Source organism: Trachypithecus francoisi, unplaced genomic scaffold, assembly GCF_009764315.1.
Source record: "Trachypithecus francoisi isolate TF-2019V2 unplaced genomic scaffold, Tfra_2.0 Lachesis_group6, whole genome shotgun sequence".
Taxonomy (NCBI): Eukaryota; Metazoa; Chordata; class Mammalia; order Primates; family Cercopithecidae; genus Trachypithecus; species Trachypithecus francoisi.
Window position 1 is genome coordinate 49,983,740 of NW_022681471.1, and position 20,865 is coordinate 50,004,604.

At 38.8% G+C, this 20,865-nt stretch overlaps 1 protein-coding gene across 3 annotated transcripts in view; it reads left to right on the forward strand.

Moving 5' to 3' along the window:
• PCDH19 (protocadherin 19) overlaps positions 1-20,865 on the forward strand; it is a 114,180-nt gene that overhangs the window by 5,469 nt on the left and 87,846 nt on the right. For 2 of the 3 annotated variants that reach the window (XM_033201541.1, XM_033201542.1), the window contains exon 2: positions 336-663. In XM_033201541.1, coding sequence (XP_033057432.1) covers positions 336-663 — 328 coding nt within the window. Of the gene's footprint in view, positions 1-307; positions 664-20,865 lie in introns of all 3 variants that reach the window. The other variant, XM_033201543.1, reaches the window with a different exon arrangement.

Consider the following 20,865-nt stretch of genomic DNA (forward strand, 5'->3'; position numbering starts at 1 on the left):
TTTGAGCATTTTCATGCTTTCTCTCCCATAGGCTCAACTTTCCCTGTCCCCACACCCGTGCTCACAGGCCACTCACAATGAAAAATTCCAAATCCAAAGTATAGAAACTTTTTTAGGGGGATTGGTGGGAGGTTACTATGTTTAATATGAAAAGTTTATGGCCCTCAGCTTGTTTTCCCATGTAAAAAGCACAGGGAGAAACCCGATGATGTAATGCGCCAGAATAAGGAGCTGGAGCAGAAATGGGGTGCAACCCTCTGGGGTGCTTAATGTTTATTAATCAGTGCATGGTTTGGGAGGGTGTTAGTGATTCATGCTGCCTTTTCTGTCCATAGAATTGCTGAGTACTCCTATGGGCATCAAAAGAAATCAAGCAAGAAGAAAAAAATCAGTAAGAATGACATCCGCCTGGTACCCCGGGATGTGGAGGAGACAGACAAGATGAACGTTGTCAGTTGCTCTTCCCTGACCTCGTCCCTCAACTATTTTGACTACCACCAGCAGACGCTGCCTCTGGGCTGCCGCCGCTCTGAGAGCACTTTCCTGAATGTGGAGAACCAGAATACCCGCAACACCAGTGCTAACCACATCTACCATCACTCTTTCAACAGCCAGGGGCCCCAGCAGCCTGACCTGATTATCAACGGTGTGCCTCTGCCTGAGGTGAGTGCAGCTAAGTGGCTCTGTGAGATTCTCCCAGACCTCCTTCTTTAGCTGCTTGCTGGATACCAGAAGCTGCTGTGCTGGCACATCCTCTGGCAGGGGTGGGGGGAATTTTTCTGCTTATGCCCATTTTCATACTAAGGGTTTGCTACCAGTGCTTCTTGGAGCAAATGGTAACCCAACATACTGGGCCTTTGTGTAGGTATGGGTGTTGGAATTGGTAACGCAAAGAGTCTGAACCCTTGAAATCACTGTGTGATATCCTGGCATAACTCAAGTTTGCTCCACTTGTTGAAAATATAGCACGCTTGACAGCCAGCAGTACCAGTATGCCAGTAAAGTGGCTTAGAAAGAGTCATCAAGTAGTGTTGAAAATGGATGAAACCCTCTAATGCCCTGGGACCAATTTTCCAGTGTGAGAGTGATTCCGCCTCCTAAAGCCCCCATTTGCTTTTTCTTTCGTCACATCACTGCTCTCTAGCATTTTGGTGAGATATGGATGGACTGGTTAAAGGGAGGCAAAGCAAAAAAAGTAAAGAGCCACTTTGCCATTTCTTAGCAGTTCTAGTGGTAACATTTGATGGTTGAGAAGATTGAAACTGTCATTATTGCTGAAAATTTAAGAATTAGTTGACTGGTTGCAGTGGCTCACACCTGTAATCCCAGTACTTTGGGAGGCCGAGGCAGGAGAATCCCTTGAGCCCGGAATTCCAGATCAGCTTGCCAGCCTGGGCAATACAGTGAGACCTTGTCTCTAACAACGAAAAAAAAAAAAAAGAATAAGAATTATCTATGCATTCGAGTTAGCTCTGTTTCTCTTCACTAGGATGAATGTTTTTAAGTAGATTTTTTTTTTTTTTTTTTTTTGAGATGGAGTTTCTCTCGTTGCCCAGGCTAGAGTGCAATGGCACAATGTTGGCTCACCGCAAACTCTGCCTCTCGGCTTCAAGCAATTCTCCTGCCCCAGCCTCCCGAGTAGCTGGGATTACAGGCATGCGCCATCAAGCCTGGCTAATTTTGTATTTTTAGTAGAGACAAGGTTTCTCCATGTTGGTGAGGCTGGTCTCAAACTCCTGACCACAGGTGATCCGCCCGCCTTGGCCTTCCAAAGTGCTGGGATTACCACCACGCTGGGCTTAAGTAGAAATATTTTTAAAAATGTGATGTGGTCAGATGTTTGCTGGCTATGGAAATATTTCAGGGCAGTAGATGGATGATGGCTGGTGGGTGGCTGGGTGGAAGGCTATAAATAACATTTCTTAAGTTGATTTCATTTTTCCATGAATTGCTTAAGTCCCTCTTTGGTTAGAAATTTGATGCCCTGGAAGGCGTATGTCCTCTTCCAAGCTACCAGTGAAAAGAATACTGCACACTTGGAGATCTCTTTCACATCTTTCAAAGCACCTTCCCAAACATTGTTTTGTTTGATCCTCACATCAGGTATCTTGATAAGTTGCCCTTCAGTAGATGATGAAACAGAGGTCCAGAGATGCTAAGGGACTTACTCAGACTCACAAAACTGGTCATCAAGAGAGGGAGGACCATACTGAAGGACTCCATACTCCCTGGCAAATGTGATTTCAGTGACACCTTCTTGCCTTAAAAGTAATTCAACCTGACATACCCAGGCTATGATGCATACATAAAATGGCCTCATAGTATTTGTGTCGATTTTGTAGGATAAGGGGTCTTAGGACCACTTACATTGATTGCTTCTTCTAGTTCCTGAACAATAATTCCCATCAGAATTAATGGGGCTGAACACCAGTGCTTTTGATGAGTAACTGATGGTATTCTGCCAGCAACAAAAGTACCAATATTTTCTATTTATAACTCTATAAATAAGGATTTTTTCTGAAAGTCCAGTATTGTGCTAGGTAAACTTAGTTATAATTATTAATGTTAGTGAATACTACTAAGGCCTAGACCATAGACTACTTGGAAGATTACTTATGGATCACCAATAGCTCAGCAATAGAAAGTGAGAGGTAGTGGTGTGTAGGGGAATCAGATTGATCATGATTTTGAATCCAGGGATCACTGCTTGCTGTGGAACCTAAGACTCTTTCTTTATCTACAAAACAGGCATACCTGTCATGCAAAGTTTTTCCAAGGAATATGACTTGTGTAGTGTAGAAGGTCCAACTCATTGATGTCCCTAGAATAGTAGACCTCTTCATCAGACAGTTGGAGAATCAGTGTTACAATGGCTTGCACTACTGATTATGTCTCCCTAGGCACTTGTAACCAAAGAGGAATTTAGGCTGCTTCTATACAGATAAGTCCTACAAAGTGTTATGACCATACTATTCATATTGATCATTTAAACAGTAGAGGTGAAAGATGCCAAAGTTGTGGGTTTAGTTGTTCACAAGTAACAGCACTGTTACTTGTGGAGATGGACAAAAGAGTTGAATCCAGAGGACTTGGTGACCACTTAAGCAATCATTCCAAGGTACTAGATAAATGTGAGTTCTGGTGTCTATGAAATAGATGGAGAGAACAGAAAACATATGACTACATCTGCTTGGTTTACCTAAGACTTAGTATCATTTCTGGGATTCTTCCATGGGCTGAATGAAACAAAATATTGCTTCAATTATTTAGAAAAGCCATTTAAAATCTCAGTTCTGATCCTGTCTCTGACTCACAAAGCCAGATGCTTTTCCTTGGTTAACAAAATTACACAGTTTTGGTGTGTACAGCTGGTCAGGGCCAAGACAGTGTGTACTAGACATAGTGAGGTTGTGTGTATTTCTAATATTTAGTCCCTTCTGGAGAGTTCAACTGGCAAACCCATTCAGAAAGGAGAGAGGCCCACTTACAGCTGAATACATACCAGGCCATTTAACTTGAATCAGTCACAATGCCCTGCATAGGGAAAATGGCACTTCTCCTTTTTTTTTTTATACCAAAGGCCACTGGACTTGGTGGAATACTTAGGTTCAGTGAAATCTATAGAAGAGCAGGGATGATTGATTCATTCATTCAACTGATATTTGTTGAGCCTACTCTTTGTAAGGCACTGCTCTAGGCTTTGGCATTAGAGAGATGAAAAAGACAAGAAATGCACATTCTAATGTGAGAGACAATCAAATAAATAGGTAATATGCAATATAGAGTAATAAATACTAATATAAGGTGCAATGGGATATTCTCCATTGCTAGGATAATATCATCTTGATATATTTCTTACATTATCTTTATATTTCCCTAATTAATTAATCCATTCAAGAAAGCAACATTTATTAAGCAATTATAGCACAGAATGATAAGTGCTATGATGTGGCAAATATAAGATTCTATAGAAATTTCTCTATTAAATCATATTATGTTACTTACGTTCTTTATATTATTTCATTAAATAATTCTTTCATTTGTTCATTAATTTATCCCATTACCACTTATTATACATTTAGAATGTGTCAGATAATGTACTATTTCCTCAGGATCAAAAATAATAAAACACTTGTTTCTTGACCCCAGGGAGCTTACAGAAAGACAGACAAGTAAACAGGTAATTTCAGTTCAGAATAACATCCTATTCCTGAGCACATGTTACATTCTTACTCTCGAGGTTGGGACAAAAGGGCACTACCTAGTAGGTTCCTCTGTTGGGTTACCTGTGTCAAACCCATTCCCTTTATGAGCTGTAGATCCAGTTACAGGGCTTACTTTCAAAGGAATTATAGACGAGTCCGCTCAGACCTGTGTATGCTAGCTGTACTCTATCACACTTTGAAATTTATCACCATGGCATTAGATCAAGTCAGTAGGCATTGTTGGAGTATCCACTATGTGCTCAGCTGTGTGGCAGGGACCATGGAGATTCCAAATAAGTTTAAGACGTAAATTCTGCCCTCAGAGAGTTCACAGTCTAGTTGGGGAGCTAAGATCACCCACAATGATTTCACTGGCAAGCAATACAAAATAGTTTCTGATCACCTGTCGCTTTGTAGACTCCTAAGAACTCCTTTCTCTTCCTTTCATAGCAGCCTTACATTTTATGTAGATTTGCCATTGAACCCTCAAAATTTAGTGCTGAATGGAAGATAGCTCTTGTATCAGTGTCCAAACCTAGCCACATGTGAACATTGTTGGCTCTAGAAGCTAACAGAAATACGACTTTGAATGCGGTTAAGTAGGCAAGGTAAAGGGAATAGAACACTAGTCAAGAATTGGAACTCAGTTTACAGTATTACAGAGATAATCTTGTGTAGAATTGTATATCATTATTTACTTGTCCTCTGATGTTGGCTGGGAAATCAGCTATGTGGATTTTGTGGTTTTGTACACAAATTTGAGGGGCAAAGTGGAGGATGCTTTTGCTGTTTACAGAAGACTTTTGTAGAAGTAGTGATGTCAGGTATCTTTTACATATTTTAAACTGAAAGGTGAGGTTTGCATTCCTTGGTATCCTGGTTTATTTTACTCATAGACTTAGTGTATATGTGAATGAATTAGAGGATGTGTGTGTGTGTGTGTGTGTATGTGTGTATGAGGGAGTAGAAAAGAGTGAAGAGAGAGGAAAGGAGGTTGAAAAAGAAGGAAAATGGAGAAGATAGTAGGTTTATCAGTTTGCTAAGATCTTTCTAAAAATAGTCCAAGTTTTTTGAGAGGCCCTTAGTATGGCAAATACTTTTTCTTCCAGTCTTATGGAATGGAGACATGCCTACTGGTGCCTCTGGATGCTGGAAAGTGTTATTCCTTTGTACAGCAGCGTTGCTGCATTACCATTTTTGTCACCTGGGTCCAGTCATTATTGGAGGAAGAAAATGCAACTCATTGCTTGTACTGGAAATGGAGACTTGAGTGAGGCTTCTTCCTGCCTCCAGGAGGGGTGAAATGGCCCAAACACCCAGTGTCTTTTGTGCAGTATTTTTAAATTTTAGTTTTCCGATGTTGAATGTTTCTGAGCTGACAGTTCTAAGGGAGTGATAGGAGGCAAAAACTTAGAGAATTACAGTCATAGTTACGTAGGGATTAAATTTTGGTTTCAATCTCAATCATGAATTCTGTTTTCTACCTTTCATCAGGAAACTGTAGTTTCTTTGATATGAGGCATCTAAGGGTTGTGTGTGCATGCTCTGCTATAGTCACTCATGCAACAGTCTTCATAAGTAGCGATGTAGTAGCCGTGGAAGAGTTGGCAGAACAAGAATGTGTGTGGTGGCCAAATTGAATGCTTCCAATTATCCTACAAAAAGTCCGAATGCCTGGTCATCTTAGTGGAAATAATGAAAATAAAACATTAGTTAGGCTTTTAAAACAAATAGTCCAGTACACTTTAGTTCCTAAAACAGAGTTTTAAAGTTAGAGCTTTGCAGTGACTTAAATGAAATTCTGGCTAAATTAGCCACAAACCTATCAGGTAGTAGATTCAGAAAGCGCTAAAAAATAATAGGTATGATAAGGCTGGTTTGGATAGCATGGAAATGACACAAAGCATCGCCTCTAATTAAAACAAACCAACAAACCCTTTAGTGCGCGTCTTGTTTGTTTCCTTATTACAGTGGGGTCTTATAATCATTTAAGTCCTATCCCTAAGGGTCAAAATAACCCTGCAGGAGAAAGCAATGAAAAACAACGCAGCCCACATCTTTTCAAGCATTCTTATTTCAGTTTTCTTCAAAAATCAAGGGCTCCATTTCTACCAGCAGTCATTCTAGGGCCACCGATTGCCTACATTGTATCTTATTGGCGTGTTTCACCTCTAGCTGAGATAGCCAGTTTCCCAGCGGGGATGGGCTTGCAAGATGTGTTCCAGAATAAACTGTTCCTCTGTTGTCTCCATGCAACTGCCACAGAACTGCAGAACTGAGTTCGTTTACATTAGTATCTGCTAATTTATTATTATCATTCCTTATTGGCAATTAGCTGGTTACCTTAGAGATCACCTCTCTCCCCGTACACCTTCGCTAAAGTTGAGCTCAGCCAGAGCTCTTGCTAATGATCCTGAGATTTTTTCTCCCTAAGGGGCTGGAGGCAGGACACTTTCCAGAGAGGGCTCTAAGGCTTTGGAATTCGCCTTATCAGAGGACCACTTGTTTTGGGTCCAGGTGGCTCCACCTGGTTTTTTCTCTGATTGTCAGTCAGACTTACAAGGTGGGGCGAGCTGCAGACCTCTCTCTTCTTAACCTTGCCCCAGCCTGTGCTGTGGCTTGAGCTTATTGTGCCCAGGGCAGAAGCGAAGGGCTTAGGGGATTGCTTGTTAGGAATTAGGGGACTAAAAAAGGATGAAGTCACCTCCTGGCAAAGCTGGAGTCTTTCAACTGTGGCAGTGCTGTGGCTTCTAGGCGTCTGCTTCAAGTTTCAGATGTTGACCCCTCTGCATGTGTACCTCAGCTTCCAGGATTTAGGGGAGGCCAAGCTTGGTTGAATCGAGTGTCTCAGATGTGGGTAAATAAAGTCGTTTTTACAAGAGGCCTGTGTGTGAGAGGTGGGAGGCTGGCTCTGGAGCAGCCATTTTCCCCCATGGAGAAGGGGCTTGATTTCTTGGTGTGTGACTGGCTGGCCTTTGATGTGAGCCTCATTTACTTCGAACAATTGAGAGGCTTGAAGTGAAAATCCCAGAGGATCAGTTGTTTGCAGAGGGAAATGCTCTTCAAGTTACATTTCCTATTTGGCTGTTGTGTAGTTAGAGTGGTTTTTGTGTGGGCTGCATAGTGGGGTCACTCAGCTTCTAGTGGGTGTACCCAGGCTGCTAGCACCTCCCTGTGCCCCCTAGGGGAATGATGAAGAAAATTCCTGCAGCTGTGGGGACAGCAACTCTGCCAACTCCGGGAGCTTGAGCTCCTATGCAGAAACCTTACTTGTTATCATTAGGCATATTGGTTAGGACCACACAGCTCCACAGCATTTCTAGAAGAGGTGTGAGAATGGACCAGTGTTTCCACTCTACAGTTATGAAAATGGAAAAGGCAAATGACTTACCCAGGCACACAACATTTGCAGCCAAACAAGCCTCATTTTGCTTCATAGTAGTTCCTCTGGTGCAGCTTCCAAGCGTTTTCTGTCACATAATGAAAAACCTAACAGGACTCTCCAGGAGGACCTGCGGGTATGCTTTCGTTGGTAGTTGTGTTCCTGAAAAGCTGGTCAGCCAAAGAGTGTTTGTTTTGTAAATTAGACCCCATGCTAATCACAGCAGTGAATTCTGTATTTAAAGAAAGCCTGTGGTGGATCCTTTCATAAAGAAGAGTCCTTATATAATGTGAATAATCAACTCCTAACTGATTTCTTTTTTAAGTCTGGATTTTCACATATCTTGTTTGCTTAAAATTAAGATTCCTCAAATTGACAAGATTTACAAAACCTTTGAAAGGTGGGCCAATTCATTTTTCCCTTGATTGAAATCTGGCCCTTGAATCCTCACTGGTTAGCCTTCCTGTTTGAATTTTACTTAATTAAACAACTTGCAACTATGTAATATTTAAAATATAGTGTCCAGAAAAGATGGGTACGAGCCATTGAAATTTAACAAGTATTAGCATTTAATATTTGCTCCAGATTCTTAAAAAATGAAATAAATATGACAGCTGCCACCTTCCCATCCTTTTCTCTCCACTGTTTGTAAACCCTTGACTCAAAGGACAGAAGCCCATCATGAATTTTTTGTTGTTGTTGTTGTTTTGTTTTGTTTTTTGTCTTCACCTCTAGAGCTTGTTCCTGAAAAGAGATGGCTTCCTCTTCGCCGTCTCAGATTCTGAAAGCTCCCCAAGTCAGTAAGGATTTCCTGTATTGGGTAGAGCCTGGAAATTACTTTGGAAAACGAAAGAGCTCTCTTAGACTTTCCTTTAAATTCAGTATTTGGGGAGGGAGAAAAATCACTTTTCAGAATGGGGGAATAATGAGAATGAGAGTGAGATAGACAAATTGACAGACACATGTTAGGACCAACTGCCTACAGAATTTTGAGCAGACCCTTTGGGACTGAAGCAGGCAGGAAGCTTGGTGTCAAATCTCTGTTCTCCTTGAGCTCTGTTCATGGGCTAGCACCGCGGCTTCTTTTTGTTGTTGTTATCGAGACGGAGTCTCACTTTGTCACCCAGGCGGAAGTGCAGTGGTGTGATCTCGGCACACTGCAACCTCCGCCTCCTGGGTTCAAGCGATTCTGCTGCCTCAGCCTTCTGAATAGCTGGGATTACAGGCATGCACCACCATGCCCGGCTAATTTTTTTTTTTTTTTTTTTTGTATTTTTAGTAGAGACAGAGTTTCACCGTGTTGGCCAGGCTGGTCTCGAACTCCTGACCTCAGGTGATCCACCCGCCTCTGCCTCCCAAAGTACTGGGATTATAGGCTTGAGCCACCATGCCTGGCTGCACTGCGGCTTCTTAATGTCAGATGCTTAAGCACTGCCTTGATGCGCATAGTCTTCTGATGCTCCATTAAGTCTCTGAGTGCCAGGGTGGCCAGTTTTCAGTTTCTCCCACTGGGCCCCATCTGGCCACTGTTCTGTGGCAAGCTGCTCTCCCTCACTGCCACCAGCACTGGCCTTGGCGGGCTCTGCCTTCTGGATTATTTTCGCTCCCAAATCTGATTTCCAGAGCATGAAGGGCACCTCTTCTCAGATTGTGTAGTTTGCTCTTCTGAGCAAAATGGATTCCCTGTGTAAGCTGACAGGAAGAAAAGTTCAATCCAAAGGCCAGATCCCTCTTCAGGGGAGTGTGTGTGTGTGTGTGTGTGTGTGTGTATGTATGTATGTATGTATGTGTGGGAGAGGGAGAGGGGAAAAGGAGAGAGAGAAAGAAGCGGGAGGGAATAAAATGAACATTATCTGCTTCTCTCATTCACTTTTTTGCCTCTGTGATGATGGAGCCTTTACCGGCTGGGCTGACTGTACACATGTCAGTGATATTAGGTCCTCAGAGCCCCCTTCCCAACTCTTTGACATTCTGCTGGTTGTCTCCCTGAGGAAATGCTCATAAGCTTAGTCACAGCAGGCTGTGATCCCCCAAATGTGAGACCATGACACCCCAATTTGATATAGCTCAAGGATAGATATCTCAGAGACTCTTTTTAATTGAGAACTCGGTGAGTAGGAAGCAGCCAAATAATCATTGCTGTGCATACAATTCAGCTTAAGAATACTTTATAGTGCATATTTTCAATTTATTAGAAATTATTTTCTGAGGCTTGCTTTCGCTTTTTGTTTCTTTTGGGCACAATTCTGTATCAAGCTTTCCTCTTCTTTAATTCTCTTGGCTTGAGGGAGTCTGCTTTGGGCTGCCTATGTATACAGGTCGTTTGCTATAAAACCGTATCTTTTCTAAGTGAGAAGAATGGACAGGGAGACCCTGTCAAACTGTGTTCAGAGGGATTGGCTTAACCTTTAAGAGGCTTTTTTATAACTAAAAAGGTCCATAATCCAGCATTCATATTTGAAACTTGGCATACTTGAAGGAGGCAGGGCTCTGGAGATACAGGGATGAACAGAGGCATATGGCTACAGGTAATGGTGAATGGCTTTTGGAAGACTGATTTCCTCCTCTGTGCGGCCAGGCACAGAGGCCACGGTAAGGACACAGACACACTGCACTCATAAGATTGGCATCGACTATGAGCTTGCTGTACTGATCATTTCTTTAATTAGTGCATTTCCATTTTTTCAAGTATAGACTTTTGAGTGATGGAGTATGCTAATGGTAACATTTGTTCCTAAAAGCTTAGGGGAGAGAAGACAATGGTATTAGTACTAAATATTGGTTTTTTCGTAGTGAAGATTTTGCCTGATTTTAAAATTGCAAAATAATTTTATGATAGTTATGGCTCTTTGGAAACAAATCGCAAATACTACATATGAAACACCAATTTTCTGTGTGGCTTGTGCACTTACTAATGGCATATGTGTGCTTACACTTCTAGGTCATTCTAATTTTGCCTTTACTGGTAATTCTTTAGAATAGAAAAAGAGGTGTGCTTTGTTGCAGTAAAAATATAATAATTTCCTGAAACGGAAAGAAAGCTAACCTGCCTTTGCAAAAACTCTGCATTGTGTAGTGGCCTGATGGAGCAAAACCTTATAAAACTGGTAAGCTATAATACCATGGCGCTGGGCATTGTTGGAATGACATCCGGGGCTTGGTCTTTGCACATCTGATCACCAGGTACCCTCAAGAGGAGATCGTGGAAGGTGGAGAAAAATCCGTACCTGTAAAGGTTTGTGGCTGTGCATGGTGTCATATTTGGAAGTATGGGATCAAATAAATATGTGTAATGTTTGCAACACTTTGCTCTCCTCACTCTTTGAGCCTAACAAACTCTATCAGGACAGTTTTCTCTAGTGTGTGAGTGAGCCCAAGTGACTGTATCATCAAAGATAACCATCTAGAAATCTGCAATTCTGAGGTAGGGGAGGAGGTCACTAGCAAAACAGATGAAACAACCACATAAAAGAGAAGCTTTAATTTGTTGAAACCTGTTATTACTAGGGAAATCAGAACCCAAGACAGAATTCTGAAAATTCCAGACAAATGCCAAACTACACCAAACCTGCAACAATATGTGAAGAGATTGGGTTAGGGGGATCTCCAAGTTGTCTTTCAGCTCTAGGTGTAAATGTGTCAATGTTTGCAGCATTGGTTTGAAGGGCTTCATATAGCTGCCTGCATTAAAGTTTGAGTCGAGGTGATGACAATGGTTGCTCTGTAGGTGATATTGAAGGCAGAGGACTTAGCTATGGCAGGTGACACAATAGGTACAGCACATTAGCTTTCAATGAGGACAGCATGTTCTGTGTATAATCTAGGTTGTGAGTGTGCATGCCAAAACTCAGAGCCTCTCTGTTCAAATATGTCTTCCTGTCCAATGCGAGTTCTGCCATAAAGGCAGCAATGGGTATTCTAACCTTGCTTCATTTGGTCTGTACTTGTTTTAGGGATGAATAGGAGATGCACGTGTCTTGCCTGGCAAACGACCTTTCAGGAGAGCACAAATTCACTTAAATATAAATTATGTCGATTATCACTGTACCTAAAAATTTACAGAGCTGGAAGTCACCGATATCTCCTTTTAAGTTGGGTATTCTTGAAAACTGTTTTGTATATCATGATAAATTATCTAACCTTTTATACAGTTGAAGGCCAACATTATGGAAATAAGCAGCTTTTTATTCCGTTCTAAGGTCAGTCTAACCAAATTATGCAACTTCTAATGCAATTGCTTGAAGCTTCCACTTTGAGAGTTTTTTCATCTTAATACCTTGCAACAGAGATAAATATTTTAGCTACTATTCACGCTTAACAATATATTTCACTGATTGTCATTCTCTTCGTGGGATTTGTTGGCATGAGAGGCAGCCCACCATGGCTCTGCTCATTTTGCTGTTTGTTATAGGTTATAAGAAAAGAGCCAAAATTCAATAAAAAATGTATTTTTGTTCTTGCTGTTATTTTTAATTTCAGGCCATAGGAGGCTGACTGAGCCCTACAGAATCAATATATACTTGGCACTTGGGGTTTGACTTAAGAGCCAAAAATGAGGTAGATTTTCTTTTAAACTAGATTTGATTCCAGAATTATTAAACCCAATGCATGTTGGAGGCTGATGGACTGCATCCAGCAGGATTTGGGGCAACTTCTGTAACAAAACAATCTATTTCTTTCAGGGAGTCACTGTTACTTCAGGGGAAGGGGCAGTCGGAGGGGACACCCTTGGAAGCTCTGTTCTACCTTAGGCTCCCTAAACAATAATTTTTAGGAGCTCCTTGATGGTAGGATCAACTCTATGCAATTTCTTTTGGACAGTGTCAGGTGTTTATTAAATGTATTTTGTTACTGATGACTAGCTCTATACTGGTTACAGTGCCCTGCTGTTAGAGAGTATTCATTTATTCTGGGTCAAACCTTCAACTCTATGATGATTTGCCTCCAGACTTTAGTGAGTGGACTTACTGTTTAGTAGTTAGGCTCTTTAAAAAAAAATATTTTAGCTTGAAAATATCCATCCATTCATCCCTCCACCAAATATTTAATAGATCATCCTTCACTGACCAGGCCTGTATTCAGCCCAGAGAGACATAGAGAAAGCATAAGTAGTACCTCACCTTGTAGTTTATATTGCCACTGAGGAGACAAGATAGAAGTTAAACACGTTTTCTTTAAGTCAATGAGGAAAGCAAGGATCATTTACTAAATGGTGCCATGTAGTTAGTTAACAATTGGAAAAGATATGATTTTATTTCCCACTATATGACAAAAATAAATTTCACATTTATTAGTTAATATGAAAACTCAAATAATAAAATTATTAGAAGAAAATATAAATAAATATCCAATTAATTTTGAAACTGAAGAGGACTTCAAGAGCATAAAAACAATGAAAATGAGCACAAAGAAAAATACCAGCAGCTCTCACTATATAAAATTTAAGAATGTCTGTATATCTACAAGTATCATAAACTAAATTAAAAAATAAACCATAAGCTGGGAAAATATTTTAAATGTATAGTGCAGAGAACCTATATTTATTAATTTGTTTTTCAGCTTTATTGGGAGTGTAATTGACAAATAGAAATTGTGTATATTTAAGGTGTACAACTTGATGTTTTGACTCATGTATACATTGTGAAATGATTGCCACCATCAAGCTAATTAACATAGCCTTTACCTCATATAGTTACCATTTTTTAAAATGGTGAGAACACTTAAGATCTACTCTCTTAGAAAATTTCAGGAATACAATACAGTATTGTTAATTATAGTCACCACCATGCTGTACATCAAATCTCCAGAACTTATCTTGTATAGAAACTTTGTATACTTTGGCCAATATCTTCCTGTTTCCCCCACCCACAACCCCTGACAACCACCATTCTGTTCTCCTTCTATGAAGAACCTGTGCTTATTAATTCATTAATTAATGCTTCAATTATTTATAGAGTGCTTACTACATGTTAGTCACTATTCAAGGTGCTAGGGATACAACCGTGACCAAAAATCTCAATTTCCATTGAGTTTACATTTTTATGGGCAAATGGTGATATGAAGAAAAATAAGGAAGCATGAAGCATACATGTTTTGTGGAGAATGAGGATTGCTCTAGGAAGGTCAGGGACGACATCTTGAATAAGAGGACTTTTAAACAATATCCTTATATATAAAGAGCTCTTACAAAACAATGAAAAGACAAACACCCCAATATAAAAAATGTAAAATGAACACAAATGGATAATTAATAAAGAGGCCATTCAAACGGCCAATAGATATATAAAAATATTTCAACCATAGTAATCAACTAATAGCAATGAACTGCTATTGATTTTTAATTGCAAAGATGATGCATACTTACTACTAAAAAATCAAGGAACACAGGAATGTGTAAAAAGTTAAAGTCTTCACAACTATTTCCTCACCAATCTGTTACCTCTGGGGAATCACAGACAATGATTTGATATGTAAGATGTCATTTTGTACTTATCAAATAAGCAAAGATTAAAAAAATAACAGTGATGGCAAGGGTGTGGTTATGATACCTTGCAATATGAAATATAATTTAAAAAATTGATATAATCTTTCCTGGCGGCAATTTGGCAATACACATCAAAAGCCCTAAGATATCTAATATCGTGGCCGGGTGCGGTGGCTGAAGTCTGTAATCCCAGCACTTTGGGAGGCCGAGACGGGCGGATCACGAGGTCAGGAGATCGAGACCATCCTGGCTAACACGGTGAAACCCCGTCTCTACTAAAAAATACAAAAAACTAGCCGGGCGAGGTGGCGGGCGCCTGTAGTCCAGCTACTCGGGAGGCTGAGGCAGGAAAATGGCATAAACCCGGGAGGCAGAGCTTGCAGTGAGCTGAGATCCGGCCACTGCACTCCAGCCTGGGCGACAGAGCAAGACTCCGTCTCAAAAAAAAAAAAAAAAAAATCTAATATTTCCACTTCTGGAATTTATCCTAAGGAAATAATTTTAGATCAGCATAGAAATTCATGTACAGAGGTGTTAATCTCAGTATAATTTATGAGGATAAGACATCAGAAATATCTTAAATATCATCAATATGTTAATAGCTAAATATATTATGATATATAGATATGCTAGAATACTGTGAAGCCAGTAGAATAATATTTTGAGGAATATTTAATTACACATGAAAATACGGTATAATATATATTAATTGGAAAAATCAGAAAATGAAACAACATACATAGATTAATTCCAGTTTAATATATGCATATATTAGTTATTCAAATTGTTTAAATATATTACAATGTATAAATACATATAATATGTAAACAATCCAATTGTGTGTGTATATACGTGTGTGTGTGTGTATGTATATATATATATACACACACACATACACATGCACATATGCACACACATAAGACTGGAAAGAAAATTACCAAAGCATTAACAGTTATCTCAGGTTGTAGGAAGTCAGGCAATTTTAACTTTTTAAATAGTATACATTTTAGTTTTCCAAATTTTCTACATTGAATATGTATTATTTTTGACATCAGAAAAGCAATTACTTAAATTAACCATGATACTATGCAGTAGGTATTAAGGACCAAAAAGGTGGCATAGACAGTTTTTATCAGTTATTCCGAGGAGGGGCAGACCAAAATGTTCCTTATTTTCATTTTCCAATTAGATCATACCAATTTTTTCTTCTTAATTTTCTTCTCTTGGAGGTCTCTCTCAGAAGGTAACAGGTATGAAGTTTTACATTTAAAAATTACTCTTTTATTTACAGTTTACCTTTTAAATGTGAGAAATAATGTTATGAACAATATTTGTTTCCTTTTTCATTCTTCTTGCCCGTATGTATACTCTTGTAAAAATAGATTTGTCTCACCAGTGTTAGACATCTAGTTCACATATTTTATTTTTAGAATGAGAGTTTTAAAATAGTAAAATTTAACTGCAACTTATATAGATATTTAATACTATAAAAATGATATAGGCTTTATCTAAGGGCCACTTTTCACAAAATATATTTTTTTCAGTGCCCTTTTCAGTACCAAATGGCCAATTTGGAGGGAAGTGCTTTTTTAGTATTCTCCAATACTTGATTTCATGTTCTTGCTTCTGGGCTTTGAAGCATCCTGTTTCAACGTGATAGCCCCAACCATTTGGAACACAAAAAAGAAGGAGTCAATGATTTGGTGGTCACTGAGATGCTAAAAATTTTGAATTCAACCTTGACTAAATGCACTAGTTTTGTTCTTTTTTTCAACAAAGTAGAATGGGTTCAATCCTTTTACAAAAGGCAAATTTATTTGATTGCTTCCTCATCTAGTAGCCTAGTTTTGGACAGCATAAATACAAAAGCCAACATCCTTTGGAACACTTCTTTAATTGATGGCTGTATAAACTTCTCACATCCTAAGCAGCACACTTAAGGGCAAAATATTTAATTCAGTGGCCCTGTGTAGATAGACATCAGAACTACTTAGATATTGTAAAGAAAATTCTCATGGAAAAAAAAACCTCACACAGATGCTTCACTCTCCACCCCATAGCTAATGCATGAGAACCCTGTACAACATCACTCTGATTGTAAATGAAATCTTTGCTACAGGAAAATATCTGTGGCCTAATTCTGTAGTCTGTCCCTTGGATAAATGGAGACTGACTTTCAGCAGGACTATATTCTTATATGTGCAACCATTTAACTAGATGGGTTTAAATTCAAATTATAAGGTTTTCATGTTATAGCATGGAGCATTTGATAGAAATATCTTTTGCTTTTTTCATGTGAGTGGGCATGAAAGAAGGGTCTAAAAATTGAGGGACCTCCCACCCCAGCTTCCTTTAGAGTTCAGTTCCTTAAAGTAAAAGTCTTCATTTAAAGAAGTATTGAGAATGTTTGAAACTTGATTATGGAGCAACTTAAGATTCATATTTTCTCTTCAGATGGCTTAAAGATGAGATTGTTTGGATTAGAAAAGAATTTCCATGAAATTAAAATATTTAATTGCAGTTAAGCCAGGATTTGGAAAAAGTTAATGTGATAAAGCAGAATGTTCTAGCTGAAAAAAATTTATGTAATATTATGTAAATTCATATCAGCACAAAAGTTAATATAAAATCCCAGAAGGTGATAAGAATATCGAAAGCAAGGAATTTTGTTTATTGAATTCAAATTCTATTTACACTTGCCAATCAGTGAGGGTTTTGGACTGGCTGTGAAGAGAGCCCTACTAAGCACACTATGCTCTATTCGATGTGTGTGAAGGCCTGACTCTGAACTTGCTTATGGGCCCCGGATAGGCCAAAAAGCCTTGAGGTACCCTTAGCTTCCACCCTCCACTTCCTATGGCTGCTGTTTGCTAGGTCCCAAGAACAGAATTGATGGGATGTTGTGACTGAAATGTTCTTGTTTACCAGTGCCGATGAGGGAGATAGAGCCACGTAGGGAGATGTAGATACACAAAAGCTCCCTGCAACCAATGCTAATCTCAATGAGTTGGTATTTTTGAAAACACATATGTTAATGTCATGACTAAAACACATATGTTAATGTCATGACTAAATAAATGCCCAATAAATGTTTATTGAATTAATGAGAAAAACGTCCATGGTTTTAATGTTTTAAAATTTTAGTTGAGATCATTCTGTTTCTCTTTTCTCATCGTTACATTATGTTATAACATTTTTTCTTTTTTTTGAGACGGAGTCTCACTCTGTCACCCGGGCTGGAGTACAGTGGCTCGATTTCGGCTCACTCTGGGAGGCAAACTCTGCCTCCCAGGTTCAAAGAATCCTCCTGCCTCAGCCTCCCAAGTAGCTGGGATTACAGGTGCCTGCTACCGTACCTGGCTAATTTTTCTGTTGTAAGATGGGGTTTCGCCATGTTGGCCAGGTTGATCTCGAACATCTGACCTCAAGCGATCCACCTGCTTCAGCCTTCCAAAGTGCTGGGATTATAGGCATGAGCCACCATGCCCAGCTAACATTTTTTCTATGTCATTACAGAATATTTATAAGCAATTTTTTAGTGGCCGAAATGTATTCTGTTCTATAGATAGGGTTTAGTTTTACTCAAACAATTGCTAGTATTGAACTTTGAGGTTATTTAAATTTTTGTTTTATATAAATAACACTATGACGGCTATCCTTATATATAAATTTTCTGGTGATCTCTGATTGTTTGCCTGTAATAAGTTCTCTACAAGTGAAATTGTTTTATCTGAGGGTTTGTATATTTTTAAAAGTGATATTTCCCCCAGATAAGTTGTAGCAATGTGTACTCCCACTGACAGTGTATGAAAGCCCATTTCACTGTACTGGCAAAACATTATTATAGTTTTAAACGTCACCACCAATCTGGTGAAGCTGTGGGAAAACAGGTGGTCCCATGGATTATTGGTGGGAGTATAATTTTTTTTTTTCTTTCGGAGACAGAGTCTCACTCTGTCACCCAGGTCTGAGCGCAATGGTGTCATGTCGGTTCACCAAAACCTCCACCTTCTAGGTTCAAGCGATTCTCCTGCCTCAGCCTCCCGAGTGGCTGGGATTACAGGCGCTTACCACAATGCCTGGCTAAGTTTTGTATTTTTAGCAGAGACAGGGTTTCACCCTGTTGGCCAGGCTGGTCACGAACTCCTGACCTCAGGTGATCTGCCTACTTCCGCCTTCCAAAGAGCTGAGATTACAGGCATGAGCCACCAGGCCCCGGCCTGGGAGTATAAATTAGTACCAGTCCCATAAAGGGCAATTTGACATTATCTCTCAAAATTACAAATGCATGTACACTTTGACCCAGCAATTCTACTTCTAGGGAATTAATCTTATAGATATGCTTGACCACATGAAAAATGATGTATATATAAGGTTCTTCATTGATGTATTATATGAAATAGCAAAAATGGAAACAATGTGTATGTCTGTCAGTAGAAAGTTTTTTTTTTTAAAGGAACTTTTATATATTGATATGGAAACTCTCTAAATATATTGTTAACTAAATAAAATGAAGATTCAGAAAAAAGTGTAGGGCACACTATTATTTCCGTGAAAAAAGGAGGGAAAAAGAGAATATATATTTTATTGGTTTATATAAATACATGAAATTGTATGGAAGAATAAATACAAAAGTAATTAGAATGGAGAACTGTTGGGAGAATGGCAAATGAGAGGACAGGGGACGGGGTGGGAAGGAGAATTATTAGTTTCATAGATGGAAAATGGGTATCTAATTTTAGTTGAAATTTGTATTTCTTTGATTACTAATATATATGTTAAGGTAAATCCCTTGTTTAATTTATTGGAAATACTTTTCTTCAGTTTGTTGTATGACTTTTAACTTTTTATGCTTATTTTTGACTTGAAGTGTTTTGGAATCACTATTTGAAAAAAAAATTTATCAGTGCTTTAATCTGCGATTTCTTCTGTTGCTTTTAAGCTATTCAACTTTCTACCAACAAAGAGATTATATATATAATATTTCTTTCAGTATTTTTATGAATTCACTTTTACATTACATTTTTAATTCATTAGGAATTTATTTTGACATATAGTTGGAAGTATGATGTAAAAAACATTTTCCTAGATGGTTAATTGGTTGAGTTTGTACCATTTATTGTTTATTTCTTCTTCACCTTAACTTTCTGGTGCTTCTGAAAAATATGTTGAGTTTGGACAGAGACTAGGCCCTTTCCTGGGCTATTCATTTATTTTCCGCTGATCTGTTTGTCTACTCCTATACCAATACCACACTGATTTGATTATTGACGCTTTATAATAGATTTTAATAGATAGTAGGTTTAGTTTCTCCTTATTCTTTGTCTTTAAAAAGAATTTCAGTTTTTCTGTTTGTTGTTTCAGATGAACTTTGGAGTCATGTTAAGTTTCAAAAATGATTATGTTGGGATTTTGATTGAAAATGTACCACACTGATAAATTTAGGAAGAATTGACATGCGTATAATGTTTAGGCTTTTTATCTAGAAATATGACATCTTTCCATTTAGTCATGTTTCATTCTAATGTTATCAGCATATTTACGTAGCTCTCCTTACATTTTTTGTTAAGATTACTTCTGGCTATTTAATAGTTTTGCTGTTATTTTGAGTGGGCTCTTTATTCCATTACATTTTCTAATCAGACAAAGCTGGCAGAGTACATAGGAGAGTTCTTGACTTTTGCATCTCTATTTTGTATTGAACCCTCCATGTTTTCTTAGATACAATTTGTCACTTGAGTGTTCATGTAATAGTTACTTTGATTTATTGCATCTTTGCTTTCAGAAGTTAGAGTCAGGAGCTGAGTGGCTTTAGGGAAATTACTTCCTCTCTGTGCCTCAGCTTTCCTATCTGTAAAATAAGAGTAATGGGACCTACCTCCTAGATTCTTGTGAGGATTCAATGTGAATGTTCAAGCACCTGGCACATAATAAGCCATCACTAAATGTTAAGTAGCTATTATTATTTTGATCTCTTTTTGACTAGGAAAATATCTAATTTGTGCCTCTTACTCTGGAAGGAGGCAGTCAGATTCTTACTGCCCCTAGCAATGTACTGTAGAGGGCAACACAATTGAATTTTGAAATTAAAGAAAACTTCCATTGCCTCTATTCTGTTACTGCAAATAAATTCCACCTCAGTATGCTTCTGCTTTTAGTTACACAAATTCCTTTTTACATTGCAGTATTTATTCTTTTCCTCAGTGGCTTCTTCAGAGTTTCTCATTGTTCCTTACTGTGACACCCATCTCTAGTTCAAATGTGAAGTGGGAGGAGGTCCTACAAGAATCACAGTTAGCTAGATGTGCTGGCCAGACAGCCAGAAGCCCTTTTCTGATGTTATCCCTTAGTATTTTCTTTCCAGAGTCAGTGGATATCAATTTAGGCCTTAATCTGGCATTTTTCAACCTTTCTCCTGCATGACTCTGTGCTGGGTATCTCCATTAGCTAGGAAGCTCTGGAGATGGCAATTTCATGGACCACTGGCTTGGGGTTGCGACCTGCACTTTAATAAATACTGCCCCAAGCCTTCTTCTCCTGTGACCTGCTGCTTCCGCAGACCTGGGCTCTGTTTCAGGGCCACTGCCTTTTCTTCTTTCTTTCATGCAAGTGACTTACAAATGAATTTTAAATAGCCAGTTCATAGTGAGGAACTTTTGAGATCATGTTCCCAGGACTATGCTCTGTCTCAGACATGTTTTCCTTCTACCCAGGAAACCAGCTTCTTCTTTCTCTTATCCAAGAATATTTTACACTCTTTTCTCAATTTTGGGATGAAATGTAGTGACCTAGGG